The following is an 18,970-nucleotide window of genomic DNA, read 5'->3' as shown; positions in this document are numbered from 1 at the left end:
CCAACTTGTTAGCTGCAGATGCAGTTGGTACACCACCCATGAATAATAGCTAGATGATAGCTATCTTTATGTACTCTAGTTGGTGGCTCAGTTAGTATGCCACCTTAGTTGATTGAGTTTGGTTTGAGACCCACATATAGGGTTCACCTATTCTTTTGTACTTAAAGTTCTTTTGGCTTTCACAACTGAGAAGAAGAGGAAAGCTGTTTTCAGCATCCACCTTTGTGTATATTCCCCCATTGTGTATGTGAGAAAGCTGCAAGTGAGACCCCTTCCTTCTCTCCCACTCTCTTCACACGGTATCAGAGCTCGGTTCGTGGTAAGGAGCTCAAGAAAGCAAACCAAGTTCGCGGTGTCCTAGTAAGAGGATCAGTGTTGCTTTCCTTTTTTTTCAAGTTTGGGAGCGAATCTCTATAGGTAGCATAGCCGAAAAGTGCAAGAGTGCACTGTCTTAGATTGGGATGCCCTTTGTGGTATGGTGAGAAGGTAGTATATGCTACGGGGCCCATTTTGGTGGCAAAAGTTTTCCATAGGCACTCAGGAAAGTGCCTTGTTTTTGTTGTGCGACCACTATTCTGCAGGTCAGTGAAAAGTTATTGTAAAAATTACATCGTATGCCTGTGTGCAGAGATATTGGGAGTGACAGAATCATTCTTATTGCCTATTGATGCATAATCGTCACTAGGAAGTGAACCACTCTCGTCAGTTTTGCAGATTTGCCGTTGTGAGGCAAAAGTGGTGCTTTTTTTGCAGTGATTAAATATTTTGTAGTGTTTTGTAATGGCGTCGGATGCTCTTTCACAGATTGTCACTGAAAAGCTTGACAAGAACAACTTCCAAGCATGGAATTTTCGAATGATGAATTTCCTTAAGGGAAAAGGCTATTGGGAGTTCATTACTAGAGCTGAACAAGAACCAGTTATTCCTAATGTAGGAGTTGCAGGCATTTAAAGGCTGGCATGAGAGAGCCAGAAAAGTTATGTAGTGGCTGTCTATCAGTATTTCAGATTCTATGATTGTGCATATTCAGGATGCAAGCATGCCAAAGGAGGCATGGGATACTTTGACAAAAATGAATAGCACAAATACACAAGCCAGGAAAATGTTGCTCAAGCAGGAGTTGCATAATGTGCAGAGAGAAAATATGAGCATCAATGACTACCACATGAACGTGAAGAAGATTGCAGATGCACTTCCTTCTATTGGGTTGCCAGTGGAAGATGATGATTTAGTTTCTGTGACCTTGAATGGTCTAGGAAAGGATTATGCACAATTCCGGACATCCATTGCCGTCCGTGAGAATTTTCCTGATTTTGAGGAGTTGATTGCTCTTCTAATTTCTGAAGAGCAGAGAAATGGTAGTGCATCTTCTTCAAGAGGAACTTCTAAAAAAGCTGTCTTCTATCCAAATGCTAGAAAAGGAGAGGCAGAGGTAGAGCAGGCCAATTTGGAAGCCATGGCAAAAATTAGAATATCCAATAAATTCAAGAAAACCAGTCCTATGGAGGAGGATGTGGTAACTATAGAGGTAGGGGGAGCCAAAGAGGTCGTGGTGGATGGCAGAGAGGCCAAAATGCAAACAACAATGTTGAATGCTACTACTGTGGTAAAATGGGTCATATGGTTAAAGACTACTATAAAAACCAGAATGACATCATGACTAGAAAATTGCAGCAAGGCAATTATGCATCCTCTAGTAGACAAGGTGATGACAGAAATGAGCATCTGTTTAGGATGTAACACATGACCAATTCTCTGACAAGTGCAGAAGAAAGCAGTGATGTGTGGTATGTTGACTCAAGTGCGTCAAACCACATGACAGGTCATGTAGAATGGATGCAGGATGCAAGGAAAATGGAAAGACCATGATTCGTGGAGACTGGTGATGATACTGCACATCCTATTATGCAGATTGGTAAAATTCCTTTCTCTATGCAAGATGGAAAAAAGGAATACCTATCTGATGTATTTCATGTCCTGAATATCACCAAGAACCTAGTTTCTATTGGTCAAATGGTTGAGCAGGGCTTGCAGGTCAAATTTAATCCTCATGGATGCTTTGTTGAGGATATGAAAAATAAACATCGCTTGATAGCAAAAGGGAAGAAGAAGGGCAAGATGTTTACGTTGGATGTGGACATGCCTGAATTAAGTGCATCAATGTTTGCACATGGGACCGGTGTATTTGTAAATATTGATATCTGGTAAAACACATTAGTCATGTTAATGTATAGCGACTTAAATTAATGCAGACCCAAAATATTATTGCAGGATTGCCTAAGTTCAAGGTTGCAGAAATGCATAAGGTATGTGAAGCCTGTCAATTTGGAAAACAAGCAAGGAATCCATTTCCTAGATATGTTCAAGAGAGTAAGAGGCCATTGGAACTAATCCACTCTGGTTTGTGGACTACTAAAGCTACATCTATTGGAGGCTGTCATTATTTTGTCACTTTCATTGATGACTACAGCAAAAAAGTTTGGGTGTATTTTATGAAAAAGAAAAGTGAAGTGTTTGGGCATTTCAAAGCTTTTAAAGCTATGGTTATAAAAGAAACAGGCCTACAAATAAAATGCCTAAGGTCAGATGGAGGGGGAGAGTACCTCTCAAATGAGTTTGCAAGTTTCCTGCAGGAGCATGGCATAAAGCAACAATATTCATGCAGTCATATCCCACATAAAAATGGACTTGCAAAAAGGAAAAATAGGCATATTGGAGAGGTATCTCGTGCCATGCTCAACGAAAAAGACCTACCATATTATTATTGGGCTGAAGCAGTTGCTATAGCAGTCTATATAATGAATAGGACTCCCACTGCAGCAATACATGGCATGACACCATTGGTGGAGAGGTATACTGGTAGGAAACTAGATATTTCTCATTTGAAAGTTTTTGGTTGCATTGCCTATGTTCATGTGCTAGATGAGTGGAGATCCAAGTTGGATCCAAAGGCTGAGAAGTGCATCTTTATTGGTTATACTCTGCAACAGAAAGGGTATAGATGCTATAACCCTTCTATTCATAAGTTTACGATGAGCAGAGATGTTTTTTATGAGATGAGCAGTTGGTATAAACAAGTAAATGTGATTGATGATGTAGATGCACAAGATGGTAATGCTGCACGGAATTCACAGCAGCAATCATAAAATATTAGTGGACTTGAAGTGTCCACTAGCAGTGGTTCACATACTTCACCATGGATAGGCAGATTGAGATCAGGAGGATCTCCTCAAAGCAATGCAGATATTGGTATGCAAGTATCATGAAAAGGGAAAGAGAAAGTAGATCAACCCATGGTTGATGTGAATGCAGGTCACTCTTATGTGGATGGTGAATCCAGTGGCTCAGAACAGAGCCTTGATGATGAGTTGGGTATTCCTTCTGTTGTTACACCTGTTGCTTGTCATTTATGTTGATGATTTAATCATCACAGGTGATAGTGATAAAGATAGATATCCTTCATGTGAAGATGCTATTGAAGCAGAAGTTTGAGATGAAGGATTTGGGAGAGCTCCATTACTTCTTGGGCATTGAGTTGATTAGATCCACAAGTGGGATATGGCTCTTGCAGAGGCAGTACGATCTACCAATGGATATGTGTTCTCTTTTGGGAGTGCTGCAGTCAGTTGGAGCAGCACGAAATAGCCTACAGTTGCCTTGTCGAGCACAGAGGCTGAGTACAAGGGTGCAGCAATGGCTGCATGTGAGCTAGCTTGGTTGCATAAGCTACTTTATGATATGCATTAGTTTACAGATGGGCCAGTTGTCATTTATTGTGACAACATGAGCAGTATATATTTGGCAGATAACCCAGTCTATCATGCTAGAACAAAGCACATTGAGGTAAATTATCACTATGTGCGGGGGAAGGTTCTAGTAGGTTTTATTGATCTAGTTTATGTCAATATAGAGGATCAAGTAGCTGACATATTCATGAAGGCATTGGGTGCAGAGAAGCTGCGCAAGTTCAAAGACCTACTTGGTGTGCAGGAATTGGGATTGAGCTCGAGGGGGAGTGTTGAGATATCGAGCTCCACTCGTGACATGCTAGGGTGACAGTTGTGCATTTATGTCACCGACTTGTGAGCTGCAAATGCGGTTCGTACACCGCCCATGAATAACAGCTATCTTTATGTACTCTAGTTAGTGGCTCAGTTAGTATGCCACCTTAGTTAGCTGAGTTTGGTTTGAGACCCACATATAGGGTTCACCTATTCTTTTGTACTTAGAGTTCTTTTGGCTTTTCACAACTAAGAAGAAGAGGAAAACTTTTTTTAGCCTCCACCTTTGTGTATATTCCCCCATTGTGTATGTGAGAAAGCTGCAAGTGAGACTCCTTCCTTCTCTCCTACTCTCTTCGCATCTTTCGCTTGACTCCGGTTGGGGAATTTGCTTGTGGCCTTGAGCGCCCCCATCTTTGGCACTACCCTTCTCACCACCCGAATGTAGGGGTGCACCTTCCTTTGTTTCGGCTTGATCCCCCACTGCCAGCACTGTTTTGGCTGATTTGAGGGGTAGTTCCTGGATAGTGACCTGATTTTTTATAGACGAAGCAAGAGTCAGAGAAGGGGCTAAATCTTACTTAGAGTGCAATAGGGGGGCCTTCCGGGTGCACCTCCAGGAACTCCGAAATCTCTTGGGACCTATTCCACAAAATCCAAGCTTTCTTGCAGCTTGATGGGACCCGTTCTGGTGGGAAACCTTGAGGGCTCTGCCAAGTGAGGTGGCCACTCGAGCCATCTTGTCTTCCATCCATGATGGGACATTGGAGAACTCCACCCATACTGGGCAATCATGCAAGAGAAATTGATCGATGCTGAACTCTCGGTTCCTTGGAAAAACCAAAACTGGAGCACCACTGAAAATGAAGGTCCAACCCAACACATCTTCTCGAATTACCTCTGATACAAAGTGCAAGAGAAAGAAGCCCTTACCCAAAAACTGTGAGGAATAGCAGCTGGCAGGGAGTTCGCATTTGAAAGCCATGAACTGCTCCTTGGGAAGAACATATAGGCAATACCCTTTGCCAAACGTGTGATGTCTTGCTGGACATCGTCAAACTCGAGCTCGCACACCACCCGATGGCTTCGGCCTGACTCAAACTAGGCGGTTATGGGGGAGAACCCACTTCGTATTTTGGTGGCCAGAGCATCAGCAAAGGAGGGTGGAGCTTGTCGAGGAGAGTTGTCATTATGTGAGGGCCTCTTGGGGATTGCATGAGCCTCTACCTCTTTCGACAAACTCGCATCGCTCATGATTACTATATCCTCTAGTGGTCTAGGTCATTTTACAAGGGGTGTAGCATAGCCACCATGGTTGCTCCCCGTGTCGGTCATGCACAAGGCCAGGCACGTTTCCAACCTTGGGCACGTTGGGAGCTCCACAACTAAGGTTAGAGATAACAAGCAATTTAAATGCAAAGAGTTGAGATGTGGATTACCTTTGACTGCTTGAAATCTATAGAAAGGCTAAGAGAGTTTTGAATAGGGCTCAAAAGTCTTTTCCAGCAAAACTAGTCTATTTGGATAGCAAAACTGCAAAGGTTGAAAAAGCTAGTGAAAACAAAAAATGATGTCTAGGTGATAGAAAGAGTAGCCATGTATTTATAGTAACAAGAGCTTGTTTTTATTAAACAAGAAGCATGGATGAGAGGCAAAAGTAGCCTAAAGTGCTAGCATTGTGGCAATATGCAAGGCCATCAGTTGGAATTGGTAAGGAAGAGAAGGAAGTTGAATGCAACAAGGAGGGCTTTGTTGACAAAATGAGATCAATTTATGCTCATGCTATTTTAAATTTCATGGGGTAATAGAGAATTTGGCTGAAATTTGCGATTGATTCCTAAGAATTATAGAGCTAACTAGTTTCTTGATGCTTTATCGTGAATAGCAGTCAAGTATTATTTTATGCAAGGCTGTTTTGGTCAAAGAAGTAGTTAGTTGGAAAATAATTTATAGCTAGAGGCATGTGTGAACAAGATTTCGTTGCTATTATAAACCAAAGAAAATTTAAATGGCTGCACTTAATTTGAGAGCCAAGAGAAAAAGAGGGCAAAAATTCTTGACCAAAGAAAGGGAGAAGGGAGGCTCAAAATATGAGCCAGGCAAATAATATATATTTTTCCAAGTTCAGGTTTACACTTGACAAAGTAACGGATAGTTAAGGCCATTTGCTTGCTCAAGACCATTTTTGATTTCCAGCTTTTCGAAGCAGCTTGAGACAAATGTGGTAGGATTGAGCAAGGCAGGATCAATGTCCACAAAAGAAGGTTGAAGGATCCTTAAGACACCTAATTGTGTCTAGCTTCAATCTGTTGTGTGTAGCACAGGGTGGAAATAAGATGGGATCACTCTAATGGCAAAGTCATTGCCAGAATGCCCAATTATCGCTGGCTTTGAGCTCCAATGATTGAAATGGCATCAAGGTCTCAAAGGAAAGATGTGATCATGACCCTATGTGATGATAATAGGAGCTATATAACTTTTTTTGCAATAATGCTAGGGATTGGTAAAATTGATTGTCATTGATGTTGGAATAGATCACTATTTTACATGTTTGATTTGCAACATGGTAAGGCAAAAGAAGAACAAGAAGTCTTGAGAGGGGTACTGCAAGAGAATCTATTAAACATGGAAAGCAAGTTTTGAGCCTAGAATTGCAATTGTGAGCTAGTGTGAGGGGTCAATTGCAAACCTGGTTGCACTGCGAAAACTATACTGTCTTGCTGATCGTGTTCAAGTACTGCTAGTTTTTGCTGGCAAGTTACCTGTGACAACCTATCTTCGTGCACAAACACCAATGTTGTCGAGAGTGATGGGCTATAAACAGTCATAATCAATAATATATTTCTTGTAGACACCAATGTTACTGAGAGTGATGGGCTATAGACGGTCAGAATTAGTAATATCATTCTTGTAGACACCAATGTTGCCGAGAGTGATGGGCTATAGATAGTCAAAATTAGTAATGACCTTTGGTTTTTTCTTGAGCCCCTGCTCAGAAGTATGGGCTTCAGGAAAAATTAGTTTCCGCATGAATATTTGGTTTGCAATTGACCATTGACGCGTGAGGGGGATGCATTATTTGTACAGGTAAAGCTCAGTCTGACCCGTCTCTTGTGAATTCACAACAACCCACAATCGCCAGGTTTCACCGTGGGGTCGCTATGGTAAGGCTCTAGATTGGCTAGTTTGACGAGGCTGTTGTGGATTCACAACAGAAAAACCGAACATCGCCAGACTTCGAGCAGAAGATGACAATGGAGTCGCTATGGATAGACGGCTGGTACAAGCCAGGTTGGGTTGAAGACATGCACGTGAAAAAGGCCAAAGCATCCACTGGTCAGATCCAAGAATGTGGCTTGGTGGAGTGTGGCAAGGCTGACATCAGGTCCGGAGTACAGTTGAATGCATCTAAAGCAGAAGAAGTGCGTGGGAGTGGGTGGCAAACTCTCAGCTTAGAGGAGGCACTCACGTCTATGGAAAAGATGCACCAGCTTCCGTCAGGCCAGAGCCTTGCATGCATCTTTCAAAAGTGCAAAACGAAGAAAAATAGAGAGTTTACTAAGCTTTTGTATGCCTACATGTGCAAAAGTGGGCTGGAAGATCATACATATTTTGGGAACCACCTTGTCCCAATGTTGGTCCAAGTTGGAAGCATGTGCGAAGCTCAGCAGGTTTTTAACAAGTTGTTTGATCGAAATGTGCATTCTTGGACTTCTCTCATCCTTGGTTATATTGAATGCGGGAAATCACAGCATGCCCTCAACCTCTACCAGAAAATGAAAGAGGATTCCGTACATCCTAACAAGTATACCATTGTAGCCATACTTAAGGCTTGTGTTAGACTGAAAGACGCAGAAACTGGCCGAGAAATACATGCCGAGATTGCCATAAAGGGGTTGGAAAGAGATATTTTTCTTGGTAGCACCTTAGTGGATATGTATGCCAAATGTGGATCACCCATAGAGGCACGTGAAGCGTTTGAAAAGCTGCCAGCTCGAGATGTAGTCTCGTGGACGGCATTAATCGCAGGATATGCTGAGCATGGGCTTGGTGAGGAGGCGTTGAATTGTTTTGAACAGATGCAATTGGACGGCATCTCCCCTAATGCCATCACATTTGTTTGCAGCTTGAGAGCATGTGGCAGCATAGGGGCCATAGAGAAGGGCCGAGAAATACAAGCCGAGATTACCAGAAGGGGGCTGGAAAGAGAGCTTTTTGTTGGCAATACCTTGGTGGATATGTATGCCAAATGTGGCTCACTAGCAGAAGCATGTGACGCCTTTGACAAGCTGCCAGTTCGAAGTGTAGTCTCATGGACTGCACTAATGGCAGGGTATGCCGAGTATGGGCTTGGTGAGGAAGCGCTGAACTGTTTTAAAAAAATGCAACTGGAGGGTCTCTCTCCAAATGGTGTTACATTTGTTTGCAGCTTGAAAGCTTGTGCCAGCATTGGATCCATAGACCAGGGCCGAGAGATGCATGCTGATATTGCCAGGTTAGGGCTGGAAAGAGATATTTTTGTTGGCAACACCTTGGTGGATATGTATGTTAAATGTGGCTCACTTGCAGAAGCACTAGAAGCATTTGACAAGCTGCCAGTTCGAGATGTAGTCTCGTGGAATGCACTAATGACAGGATATTCACAGCAGGGCCTTAGTGAGGAAGTGCCAACCTATTTTGAGCAGATGCAACTGGCTGGTCTCTCTCCTGATGCTGTCACATTTATGTGCAGCTTGAAAGCTTGTGGCAGAACAGGAGCCATAGACAAGGGCCAAGAAATACACTTGGAGATTGCTAGAAAGGGGCTTGAAAGAGATCTTTTTATCGGTGGCAGCTTGGTGGATATGTATGCCAAATGTGGCATGCTTGTAGAAGCACGGGAAGCATTTGACAAGTTGGCTGTCCGAAATGAGGTCTCATGGAATTCACTAATTGTAGGATATGTCGAGCAGGGGCTTGGCAAGGAAGCGCTGGACTGCTTCCAACAGATGCAATTAGACGGTCACTCTCCAAATGCTGTCACATTTATTTCCAGCTTGAAAGCTTGTAGCAGCATAGGAGCCATAGCCAGAGGGAGAGACATAAATTCCGAGATTGCAAGAAGGGGGCTGGAAAGAGATCATGTTGTTGGCAGCACTCTAGTGGATATGTATGCCAAATGGGGCTTGCTTGCAGAAGCACGCGAAGTGTTCGACAAGCTGCCAGTTCGAGATGTAGTCTCTTGGAATGCACTAATCTCAGGATATGTCAAGCAGGGCCTTGGGGAGGAAGTGGTTGATTGTTTTGAACAGATGCAACGGGAGGGTCTCTCTCCAAATGCTGTCACATTTGTTTACGTCTTGAAAGCTTGTGGCAGTATAGGAGCCATAGACAAGGGACGAGAAACACATGCCGAGATTGCCAGAAGGGGGCTGGAAAGAGATCTTTTTGTTGGTGCCAGCTTGGTGGATATGCATGTGAAATTTGGCATGATTGGAGAAGCACGAGAAGCTTTTGACAAGCTGCCAGTTCGAAACGAGGTTTCATGGACTGCATTAATCACAGGATATGCAGAGCAGGGGCTTGGTAAAGAAGCGCTGAACTGCTTTGAACAGATGCGATTGGAGGGTCTTTCTCCAGATGCCGTGACATTTGTTTGCAGCTTGAAAGCTTGCGCCAGCATAGGAGCCATAGACAAAGGCCGAGAAATACATTCTGCGATAGCCAAAGACGGGTTGGAAAGAGATCTTTTTGTTGGCAGCACGTTGGTGGATATGTATGCCAAATGTGGTTTGCTTGCAGAAGCACTGGAAGTGTTTGCCAAGCTGCCTATTCGGGACTCAGTGTTGTGGAATGCACTGATTGCAGGATATGCTGAACATGGTCTTGCTGAAGAAGCACTGAACTGTTTTGAACAGATGCAACTCGAGGGTCTTTCTCCAGATGCTGTCACATTTGTTTGTAGCTTGAAAGCTTGTGGCAGCATAGGAGCCATAGACAAGGGCCAAGAAATACACACTGAGATTGCTAGAAAGGGGCTCGAAAGAGATCTTTTTGTCGGGAACACCTTGGTGAATATGTATGCCGAATGTGCTTCGCTTGCAGAAGCTCGAGAAGTGTTTGACATGTTGCAAGTCCGAGATGTTGTTTCGTGGACTGCACTAATTGCAGGATATGCTGAGCAGGGGCTTGGTGAGGAAGCACTGAACTGTTTTGAACAGATGCACCTGGAGGGTCTCTCTTGTGATGCTGTCACATTTGTTAGCAGCTTGAATGCTTGTGGCACCATAGGAGCCATAGACAAGGGCCGAGAAATCCACACTGAGGTCTCTAGAAAGGGGCTGGAAAGAGATCTTTTTGTTGGCGTCAGCTTGGTAGATATGTATGCCAAATGTGGCTCGCTTGCAAAAGCAGGGGAAGTGTTTGACAAGATGCCAGTTCAAGAAGTAGTCTCATGGAATGCCCTAATTTCAGGGTTCGCCCAGCTAGGAGACAGTGAAATCGTTTTTCATATGCTTGATAGAATGAGAGGACAAGGGAGAAAGCCAGACGGGGTCACATTCTCTATTGTTCTTACCGTATGCAATCACGCTGGTCTACTGCATGAGGGCCAGAAGTACTTCGAGGCCATGAGCAAAGACTATGGTATTACTCCAACTATTGAGCACTATATTGGCATGGTTGATCTCCTTGGCCGTGCCGGCCAAGTAGATGAGGCAGTAGCAATGGTAAAGAAGATGCCTTTCCATCCTAATGTTGTGGTGTGGCATACATTGTTGGGTGCTAGTCAAAAGTGGGGCAATGTAGAGCTTGGAAGACTGGCCTTTGAACATGCTGTGCAATTAGATGAAAAGGATGATGCAGCTTATGTTTTGATGTCTAACATCTATGCAGATGCTCACATGCAGGAGGAAGAGAAGAATGTTGAGGTGCTGAGAGTGGAACAGAAAGCACTGATGAAGCCATGATAGAGTTGGACCAGACTGACTTTGGCAGGGTTGTGAGTTGTCGTTTGTGGGTTGATACAAGACATTCTCAAAGCCAAAATATGTACACAAAGCCACGAGAGATTTGTCACAAAGTGAGGAAGGGTATGTCAATGTCACAAAAGATGGCCTTTGATGCAAAGAATGATGGGTTATGTGGGCAGAGTGAGAAGCTGGCTATCACATGTGCCTAATCGATACACCCTAGGGCGCACAACACGAGTTGTCAAGAACAATTTGTTATGACTGTCTTGCATGGATCTCAAAGATAGGGCAGGGAGCTACTTTTGCTAGAGATGCAAACCCCTTTCATGTTTTTAAGGAAGAAAAGTGTGCTTGTAGTGGGGATTGACGATGCCGAGTTTGTTGTTGTCTATGTTCCTACTACTGTCAAAGTCATGCAAATTAGCAGAAGGCCAAAAATCAGATATTGAGATAATTTCACCTTATGATTGACCACAAAACTCCAAAGATTTCAATACATCGTCATCATCAGTAACAAGTAACACATAAGATAACAATAGGTTCCGATGGGGTACAAATGAGGCCGTGTTCCTTGAGTGGGATCGGTTGACCCAATGCTCGGATATTTCTATATTTTACTCTAGAAAGGAGATATAAGACTTAAACCATTGAGTGACTCTCAACTGAATTTCCAAGACTAACTCCCAAGAGTTTGATTGATATAAATGAATATAAAGGATTTCATCCCAAATTCAAATGCAATACTTTTCATTATGACCAGTAGAAAACCAAACAAGGCTTTTCTAAAAGGCACTCAAAGCTTCTTCAAACATTCAAAGAGGATCTTGAGCCAAAAAGCAACAAGGATGAGAGTCTTCCTTAGAGCTATTTGTGACAAACCTATAAAAATACATTTGATACAAGGTTAGGTATAACGTATTCAACTAGGAAAGCTACTCTTACACATTGCAAGCCTAAATCTTTAAATTGGAATTTGGAAAACCTTGCAAGATTCAAATTGTGTGAGAAAATAGATTAAAACAAGGACCTGAAAGGGAAAAAATAGGGAAAGGGTCCAAGGATTGCATATTCACGTAATCACGTGAGTTTTCTTGTGATTACGTGTCGTGATCACGTATTTCAAGCATTCATGGATACAATCATGCCTTTACACTATCAGGTGGTCCTAACTTGGAAACCAGATGCATACCGGTGGTAGTACGAACACTGGTACCAGCGGTAGTTCTAATACTATTGTCGGTAGCTTAACACAATACAATCGGTGGTAGTATTAACCATACCGTTGGTAACTTTATTACCGTCGGTAGTTAAAGGATTCCCTCTAGGAATAGTAGTACTACCAGCGGTAGTATGTCACTTATCATCGGTAGTACTACTACTATCGGTGGTAATACAATAAATTACCGACGGTAATACCATAATTACCGACGACGTACTATTGCCCTAAGATATATGCCAAATGTCACTAACGGTGGATTGAGAAGAGGTAAAAATCCTCCTCTCTCTAAGTCTTGGTTGAGGGGCCTAGTCTAGGAAGTGGTTCCTAGTCCCGCATCTTGAATAGGACGGGAGGCTAGTTGGAGCCACGACCTGGAACTAGGTTTCCTTGGCCCTCCACATAAAGGGGGAGGAGGGGTTTGTCAAAATTTTTAAGAAATTACCTTGCATTTGTTGCATGTATGCATTGAAAGAATCATTTGTTGCATGCATGCATTGAAAGTTATTAATCTTCAAAGTTTTACATTACTGCATGCAGCATGATAACTCGCTTGCATTTCATGTATTTGAAAAAATTAAGAATGCATAGGGTGGGAGTTATTGTCAGATGCCTGCCTGCTCACTATTGTGTGGCAGCTGCAGCTATTTGCTAGTGTCAAGCGCGAAAGCTTTCCGCACACACACAACAAGATCTAATCACAAGCATGGCCTCAACTGCCGGCACTAAGCGAAAAGTAGGGGGAGAGCTAAGTAAGGGCGAGTGCAAGAGAGTGATGAGAAGCATTCGGGATGCATTTTTTATTAGGGTGAGGAGAGTGAGATGTATTATTCTCTGCCTTGCGGCCACAAATTTCATTGTCTAGTAGATTACTTGCCAACTAGATCAATTTGTCCACTTTGTAAAGCCCAACTATCAATGGCATTTTACATGGTGTTGGGATTAGGACAATTGTATCCACCAGGACCATGACATTGAATGAAGTTATACATTCTCTTTATGATGAAAATACATGTATGCATTCTCTATGATGAAACTTAAATTTTATTTTTCATAGAAAAAATAAACTTTAACTATACGATCTAGTGGAATTCTTGGATTGTTGGCACCATAGGCCATAATCATTTTATGGAATTCACGATTGAACTTTTCTACATTGAACAAATAAAATCCAATGGTAATAGTCTAATCATTTAAGCATCCAATGTTCATAATCATTTTGCATTGTTAATGTATGAATAGAATATTTCATAATGGTCCATTTGGGGGAAGTTATGATCAATTAATTCTTCCCCTATTGAAACAATTGCTTGTTTAACTAAGGAATAGTGTCAATAGATTATTTCATAATAAAGAATTTAAGGAAGGCTATGGTTAGTTAACACTTAACATGTTAAACAAATATAATCCAATGGCCATATTCTAATATATATTAAACAAATCTAATCCAATGGACATATTATAGATTGTTCATTTTTAGTTGATAATATATCAATAGATTAATGCATTTGAGGAAAGCTAGGATCAATCAATATTGCCCTATTGAAAGAGTTGCTTGGTTACCTAAGGAATGCAAATTAAATTAAAGGTAGACCCTAAATATTACGCAAATTAAATTCTAATTAGACCATTTACATCCCAAAGCATTTGCATCCATGCTAATACTTAAAACCTAAACCCATGCATCAGTTGGAATTTAAAACACTATGCAATCCCTAAATCCATCATATTAAATCCAAAACATTAGGGTTTCCTAAACCCTAAACCTTAAAAATTGAAATTAAATCCTAAGCATAAGAATGAAAAGTGTTGGCATTGTGAAGGACTTACTCTCTCTCTCTCTCTCTTAAAGAGGTAATTGAAGTTTCATAACCCATAATTTCATGTCAAAATATCCTTCTATACCAAGCTACCTTCTCTAGGATTCCACAAGGATAGGACCAATGTGTTCATGTTGATGATCTGAAGATTGATGTGTTGAGATATCGAGCTCCACTCGCGATATGCCAGGGTGACCGTTGTGTATTTATGTCACCGACTTGTTAGCTGGAGATGCGGTTGGTTAACCGCCCACGAATAATAGCTGGATGACAGCTATCCTTATCTACACTAGTTCGTGGCTCAGTTAATATGCCACCTTAGTTAGTTGGGTTTGGTTTGAGACCCACATATAGGGTTCTTCTATTTCTTTGTACTTGAGTTCTTTTGGCTTACACAACTAAGAAGAGGAAAACTGTTTTCAGCCTCCACCTTTGTGTGTATTCCCCCATTGTGCTTGTGAGAAAGCCTCAAGTGAGACTCCTTCCCTCTCTCCCACTATCTTCACATGGTATCAGAGCCTTGTTCGTGGTAAGGAGCTCAAGAAAGCAAACCAAGTTTGCAGTGTCCTGGTAAGAGGACCAGTGTTGCTTTCCTTTTTCGAGTTTGGGAGCAAATCTCTACAGGTAGCACAGCCGGAAGTGCAAGAGTGCACTGTCTCAGATTGAGATGCCCTTCGCGGTGTGGCGAGAGGGCATTACATGCTGCGGGATAGGGTGAAGCCCTTGGTGACTTTATTTTTCTGATTCGAGGTCATTTCGAGGCCCGTTTTTGAGGCGGAAGTTCTCCGCAGGCACTCAGAAAAAGGCCCTATTTTTGCTGTGCGACCACTATTCTGCAAGTCGGTGAAAAGTTGCCGCAGAAATTGCATCGTATGCCTGTGCGCAGAGACATTGGGAGTTGCAGATTCATGCTTATTGCCTGTTGATGCAAAATCGTCACTAGGAAGTGACTGTGTGGTGAAATGCCACTTTCGTTAGTTTTGCAGATCTGCCCGTGTGAGGCAAAAGCTGTGTTTTTTGCAGTGACAAAATATTTTGCAGTGTTCTGTAATGGCATCTGACTCTCTTTCACAGATTGACACTGAAAAGCTTGACAAGAACAACTTCCAGGCATGGAAGTTTAGAATGACGAATTTCTTGATCGGAAAAGGCTATTGGGAGTTCATTACAGGAAATGAAGAAGAACCTGTTCTTCCTAATGTTCCCAATCAACAGGAAATGCAGGCATTCAAAGGATGGCACGAGAGAGCCAGGAAAGTTATGTACTGGCTGTCTATCAGTATTTCGGACTCCATGATTGTGCATATTCAGGATGCAAGTACGCCAAAGGAGGCATGGGATACTTTGGCAAAAATGTACAGCACAAATACGCAAGCCAGGAAAATGCAGCTCAAACAGGAGTTGCACAATGTGTAGAGAGAAAATTTGAGCATAAACGACTACCGCATGAAGGTGAAGAAAATTGTAGATGCACTTGCTTCCATTGGGTCACCAGTGGAAGATGATGATCTAGTTTCTGTGACCTTGAATGGTCTAGGAAAGGATTATGCCTAGTTCCGGACATCCATTGCCATCCGTGAAAAATTTCCAGATTTTGAAGAGTTGTTTGCTCTTCTAATTTCTGAAGAGCAGAGAAATGGTGGTTCATCTTCTTCAGCAGGAACTTCAAAAGAAACTGTCTTCTACTCAAATGCTGGCAGAGGTAGAGGCAGAGGTAGAGGAGGCCGATCTGCAGGCCATGGTAGAAATCAGAATATGCAGCAAATGCAAGAAAACCAGTCCTATGCAGGAGGATGTGGTAACTCTAGAGGCAGGGGGAGCCAAAGAGGTCATGGTGGATGGCAGAGAGGCCAAAATGCAAACAGCAATGTTGAATGCTACTACTGTGGTAAAATGGGGCATATGGCTAAAGAGTGCTACAAAAAGCAGAATGACATTATGAATGGAAAATTGCAGTAAGGCAATTATGCATCCTCTAGTAGACAGGGTGATGACAGAAATGAGCATTTGTTTATGGTGCAGCATATGACAAATTCTGTGACAAGTGCAGAAGAAAGCAATGACGTGTGGTATGTTGACTCAGGTGCGTCAAACCACATGACAGGTCATGCTGAATGGATGCAGGATGCAAGGAAAATGGAAAAACCAGGATTTGTGGAGACTGGTGATGATAGTGCACATCCTATTGTGCAGATTGGCAAAATTCCTTTGTCTATGCAGGATGGGAAAAAGAAATACTTGTCTGATGTATTTCATGTCCCGAACATCACCAAGAACCTGGTTTCTGTTGGTCAGATGGTTGAGCAGGGCTTGCAGGTCAGATTTAATCCTCATGGATGCTTTGTTGAGGATATGAAAAATAATGGTCGCTTGATAGCAAAAGGAAAGAAGAAGGGCAGGATGTTTACATTGGATGCGGACATGCCTGAATTGAGTGCAGCAATGTTTGCACATGGGACCGGTGTAGTTGCAGATATTGATATCTAGCACAAACACATTGGTCATGTTAATATGCAGCGACTTAAATCAATGCAAGCCCAAAATATTGTTGCAGGATTGCCTAAATTCAAGGTTGCAGAAATGCACAAGGTTTGTGAAGCCTGTCAATTTGGGAAACAGGCAAGGAAACCTTTTCCTAGGCATGTTCAAGAGAGTAAAAAGCCATTGGAATTAATCCACTCTGATGTGTGGACTACTAAAGCTGCATCTATTGGTGGCTGTCACTATTTTGTTACATTTATTGATGACTTCAGCAGAAAACTTTGGGTGTATTTTATGAAAAAGAAAAGTGAAGTGTTTGGGCACTTCAAAGCTTTCAAAGCTATGGTTGAAAAAGAAACAGGCCTGCAAATAAAATGCTTAAGGTCAGATGGAGGGGGAGAGTACCTCTCAAATGAGTTTACAAGGTTCTTGCAAGAGCATGGTATAAAGCAGCAATATTCATGCAGTCATACCCCACAGCAAAATGGAATTGCAGAAAGGCAAAACAGGCATATTGGAGAGGTATCTCGGGCTATGCTAAATGAAAAAGATCTACCAGATTATTATTGGGCTGAAGCAGTTGCTACAGCAGTTTATATAATGAGCAGGACTCCCACTGCAGCAATACATGGCATGACGCCAGAGGAGATGTATACTGGTAGAAAACCAGATATTTCTCATTTGAAAATTTTTGGTTGCATTGCCTATGTCCATGTGCCAGATGAGTTGAGGTCCAAGTTGGATCCAAAAGCTGAGAAGTGCATCTTTATTGGTTATTCTCTGCAGTAGAAAGGGTATAGATGCTATAACCCTTCTACTCGTAAGTTTACAGTGAGCAGAGATGTTGTTTTTGATGAGATGAGCAGCTGGTATAAACCAGTAAATGTGATGATTGATGTAGATGCACAAAATGGTAATGCTGCACAGAATTCACAGCAGCAATCACAAAATATCAGTGGACCTATAGTGTCGTCTAGCAATGGTTCACATACTTCACCATGGACAGGCAGATTGAGATCAGGAGAATCTCCTCAAAGCAATGCAGAGAGTGGTATGCAGGTATCACGAAAAGGAAAAGAGAAGGTAGATCAGCCCATGTTTGATGTGAATGCAGGTCACTCTTGTGTGGATGGTGAATCCAATGGCTCTGAACAGAGCATTGATGATGAGTTGGGTATTCCCTCTATTGTTACACCTGGAGTAAGGAAGACCAGGGATGTTTTGAGAGCACCTGGAAGTGAGCCTATTTTGCGCAGGTCTACCAAGGTTAGGTATCCTGTGGATAGGCTGAAATATGATGGATTTACAGCCATTCACTATGCCTATATGGTCAAAGTGATACAGGAACCAGAACCCACTTCTTTTGAGCAAGCCATGGGAAATGAAAAATGGGAGAAAGCCATGGATGAAAAAATGGATGCCTTGGATGCAAATGCTACATGGGAATTGGTGCCTTTGCCTAAAGACAAGAATGCAATTGGCTGTAAGTGGGTTTATAAGATCAAGCACAATGCAGATGGTTCTGTGAATAGATACATGGCAAGATTAGTTGTCAAGGGGTATGCACAGACATATGGCATTGATTATGAAGAAACTTTCAGCTCGGTTGCAAGGATGGCAACCGTAAGAGCAACCATTGCTATGGCTGCATCAAAGGGATGGTCTTTACATCAGATGGATGTAAAGAATGCCTTCTTGCATGGTGATTTGCAAGAAGAGGTCTTTATGAAGCAGCCAGTAGGTTATGTTCATGCTACTCATCCTGAGTTTGTTTGCAGGTTGAAGAAAGCCTTGTATGGCTTGAAGCAAGCACCTAGAGCATGGTCTGACAAGATAGGATAGTATCTTGTCACTATTGGCTTTCAGATTTCCAAGGCAGATTTCTCACTCTATGTGAGAAAAACAGAGAAAGGGATTATGCTGCTGGTCATTTATGTTGATGATTTGATCATCACAGGTGATAGTGATGAAGATATCCTTCATGTGAAAATGCTATTGAGGCAGAAGTTTGAGATGAAGGATTTGGGAGAGCTGCGTTATTTCTTGGGCATTGAGGTGATTAGATCACCAAGTGGGATACAGCTCTTGCAGAGGTAGTATGGATTGGACATGCTGTCCAAATATGGGATGACAGGCTGTAAGCCTATTTCAGTTCCTTTGTAGTAGAATGTGAAGCTGAGCGCAAATGCAGGTGAGCTTCTGGAAGACCCTACTATGTATAGACACATAGTAGGAAGTTTGATTTACATGACTATTACCAGGCCAGATTTGAGCTATGCTGTTGGGTTGGTAAGTCAGTTTATGCAGGCTCCAAGGAAACCGCATTTGGATGCGGCTAGACGCATACTCAGGTATGTGAAGTCCACATTGCAGTATGGACTATTTTATGAGGCTGGGCTTCAGATACAATTGCATGGATACACTGATGCTGATTGGGCTGGTAGTATTTCTGATAGACGATCTACCAGTGGATATGTGTTCTCTTTTGGGAGTGCTGTAGTC

The 18,970-nt window shown here is 42.3% G+C and overlaps 1 protein-coding gene across 1 annotated transcript; it reads left to right on the top strand.

Moving 5' to 3' along the window:
* Positions 1–7,089: 7,089 nt before the first annotated feature.
* Positions 7,090–11,405, top strand: LOC147888635 (pentatricopeptide repeat-containing protein At2g33680-like). Its single transcript, XM_087392699.1, has one exon. It carries the CDS (start codon positions 7,250–7,252, stop codon positions 10,946–10,948), a length of 3,699 nt encoding a protein of 1,232 aa, XP_087248825.1. The 5' UTR covers positions 7,090–7,249; the 3' UTR covers positions 10,949–11,405.
* Positions 11,406–18,970: the final 7,565 nt, after the last annotated feature.

The sequence above is a fragment of the Dipteris shenzhenensis genome, chromosome 21 (assembly GCF_047967505.1).
Source record: "Dipteris shenzhenensis isolate YYH24624 ecotype China chromosome 21, Dip_SZ_1.0, whole genome shotgun sequence".
NCBI lineage: Eukaryota > Viridiplantae > Streptophyta > Polypodiopsida > Gleicheniales > Dipteridaceae > Dipteris > Dipteris shenzhenensis.
Note: the sequence above shows the minus strand (reverse complement) of the source record. Positions and strands in the feature narration are given on the sequence as shown.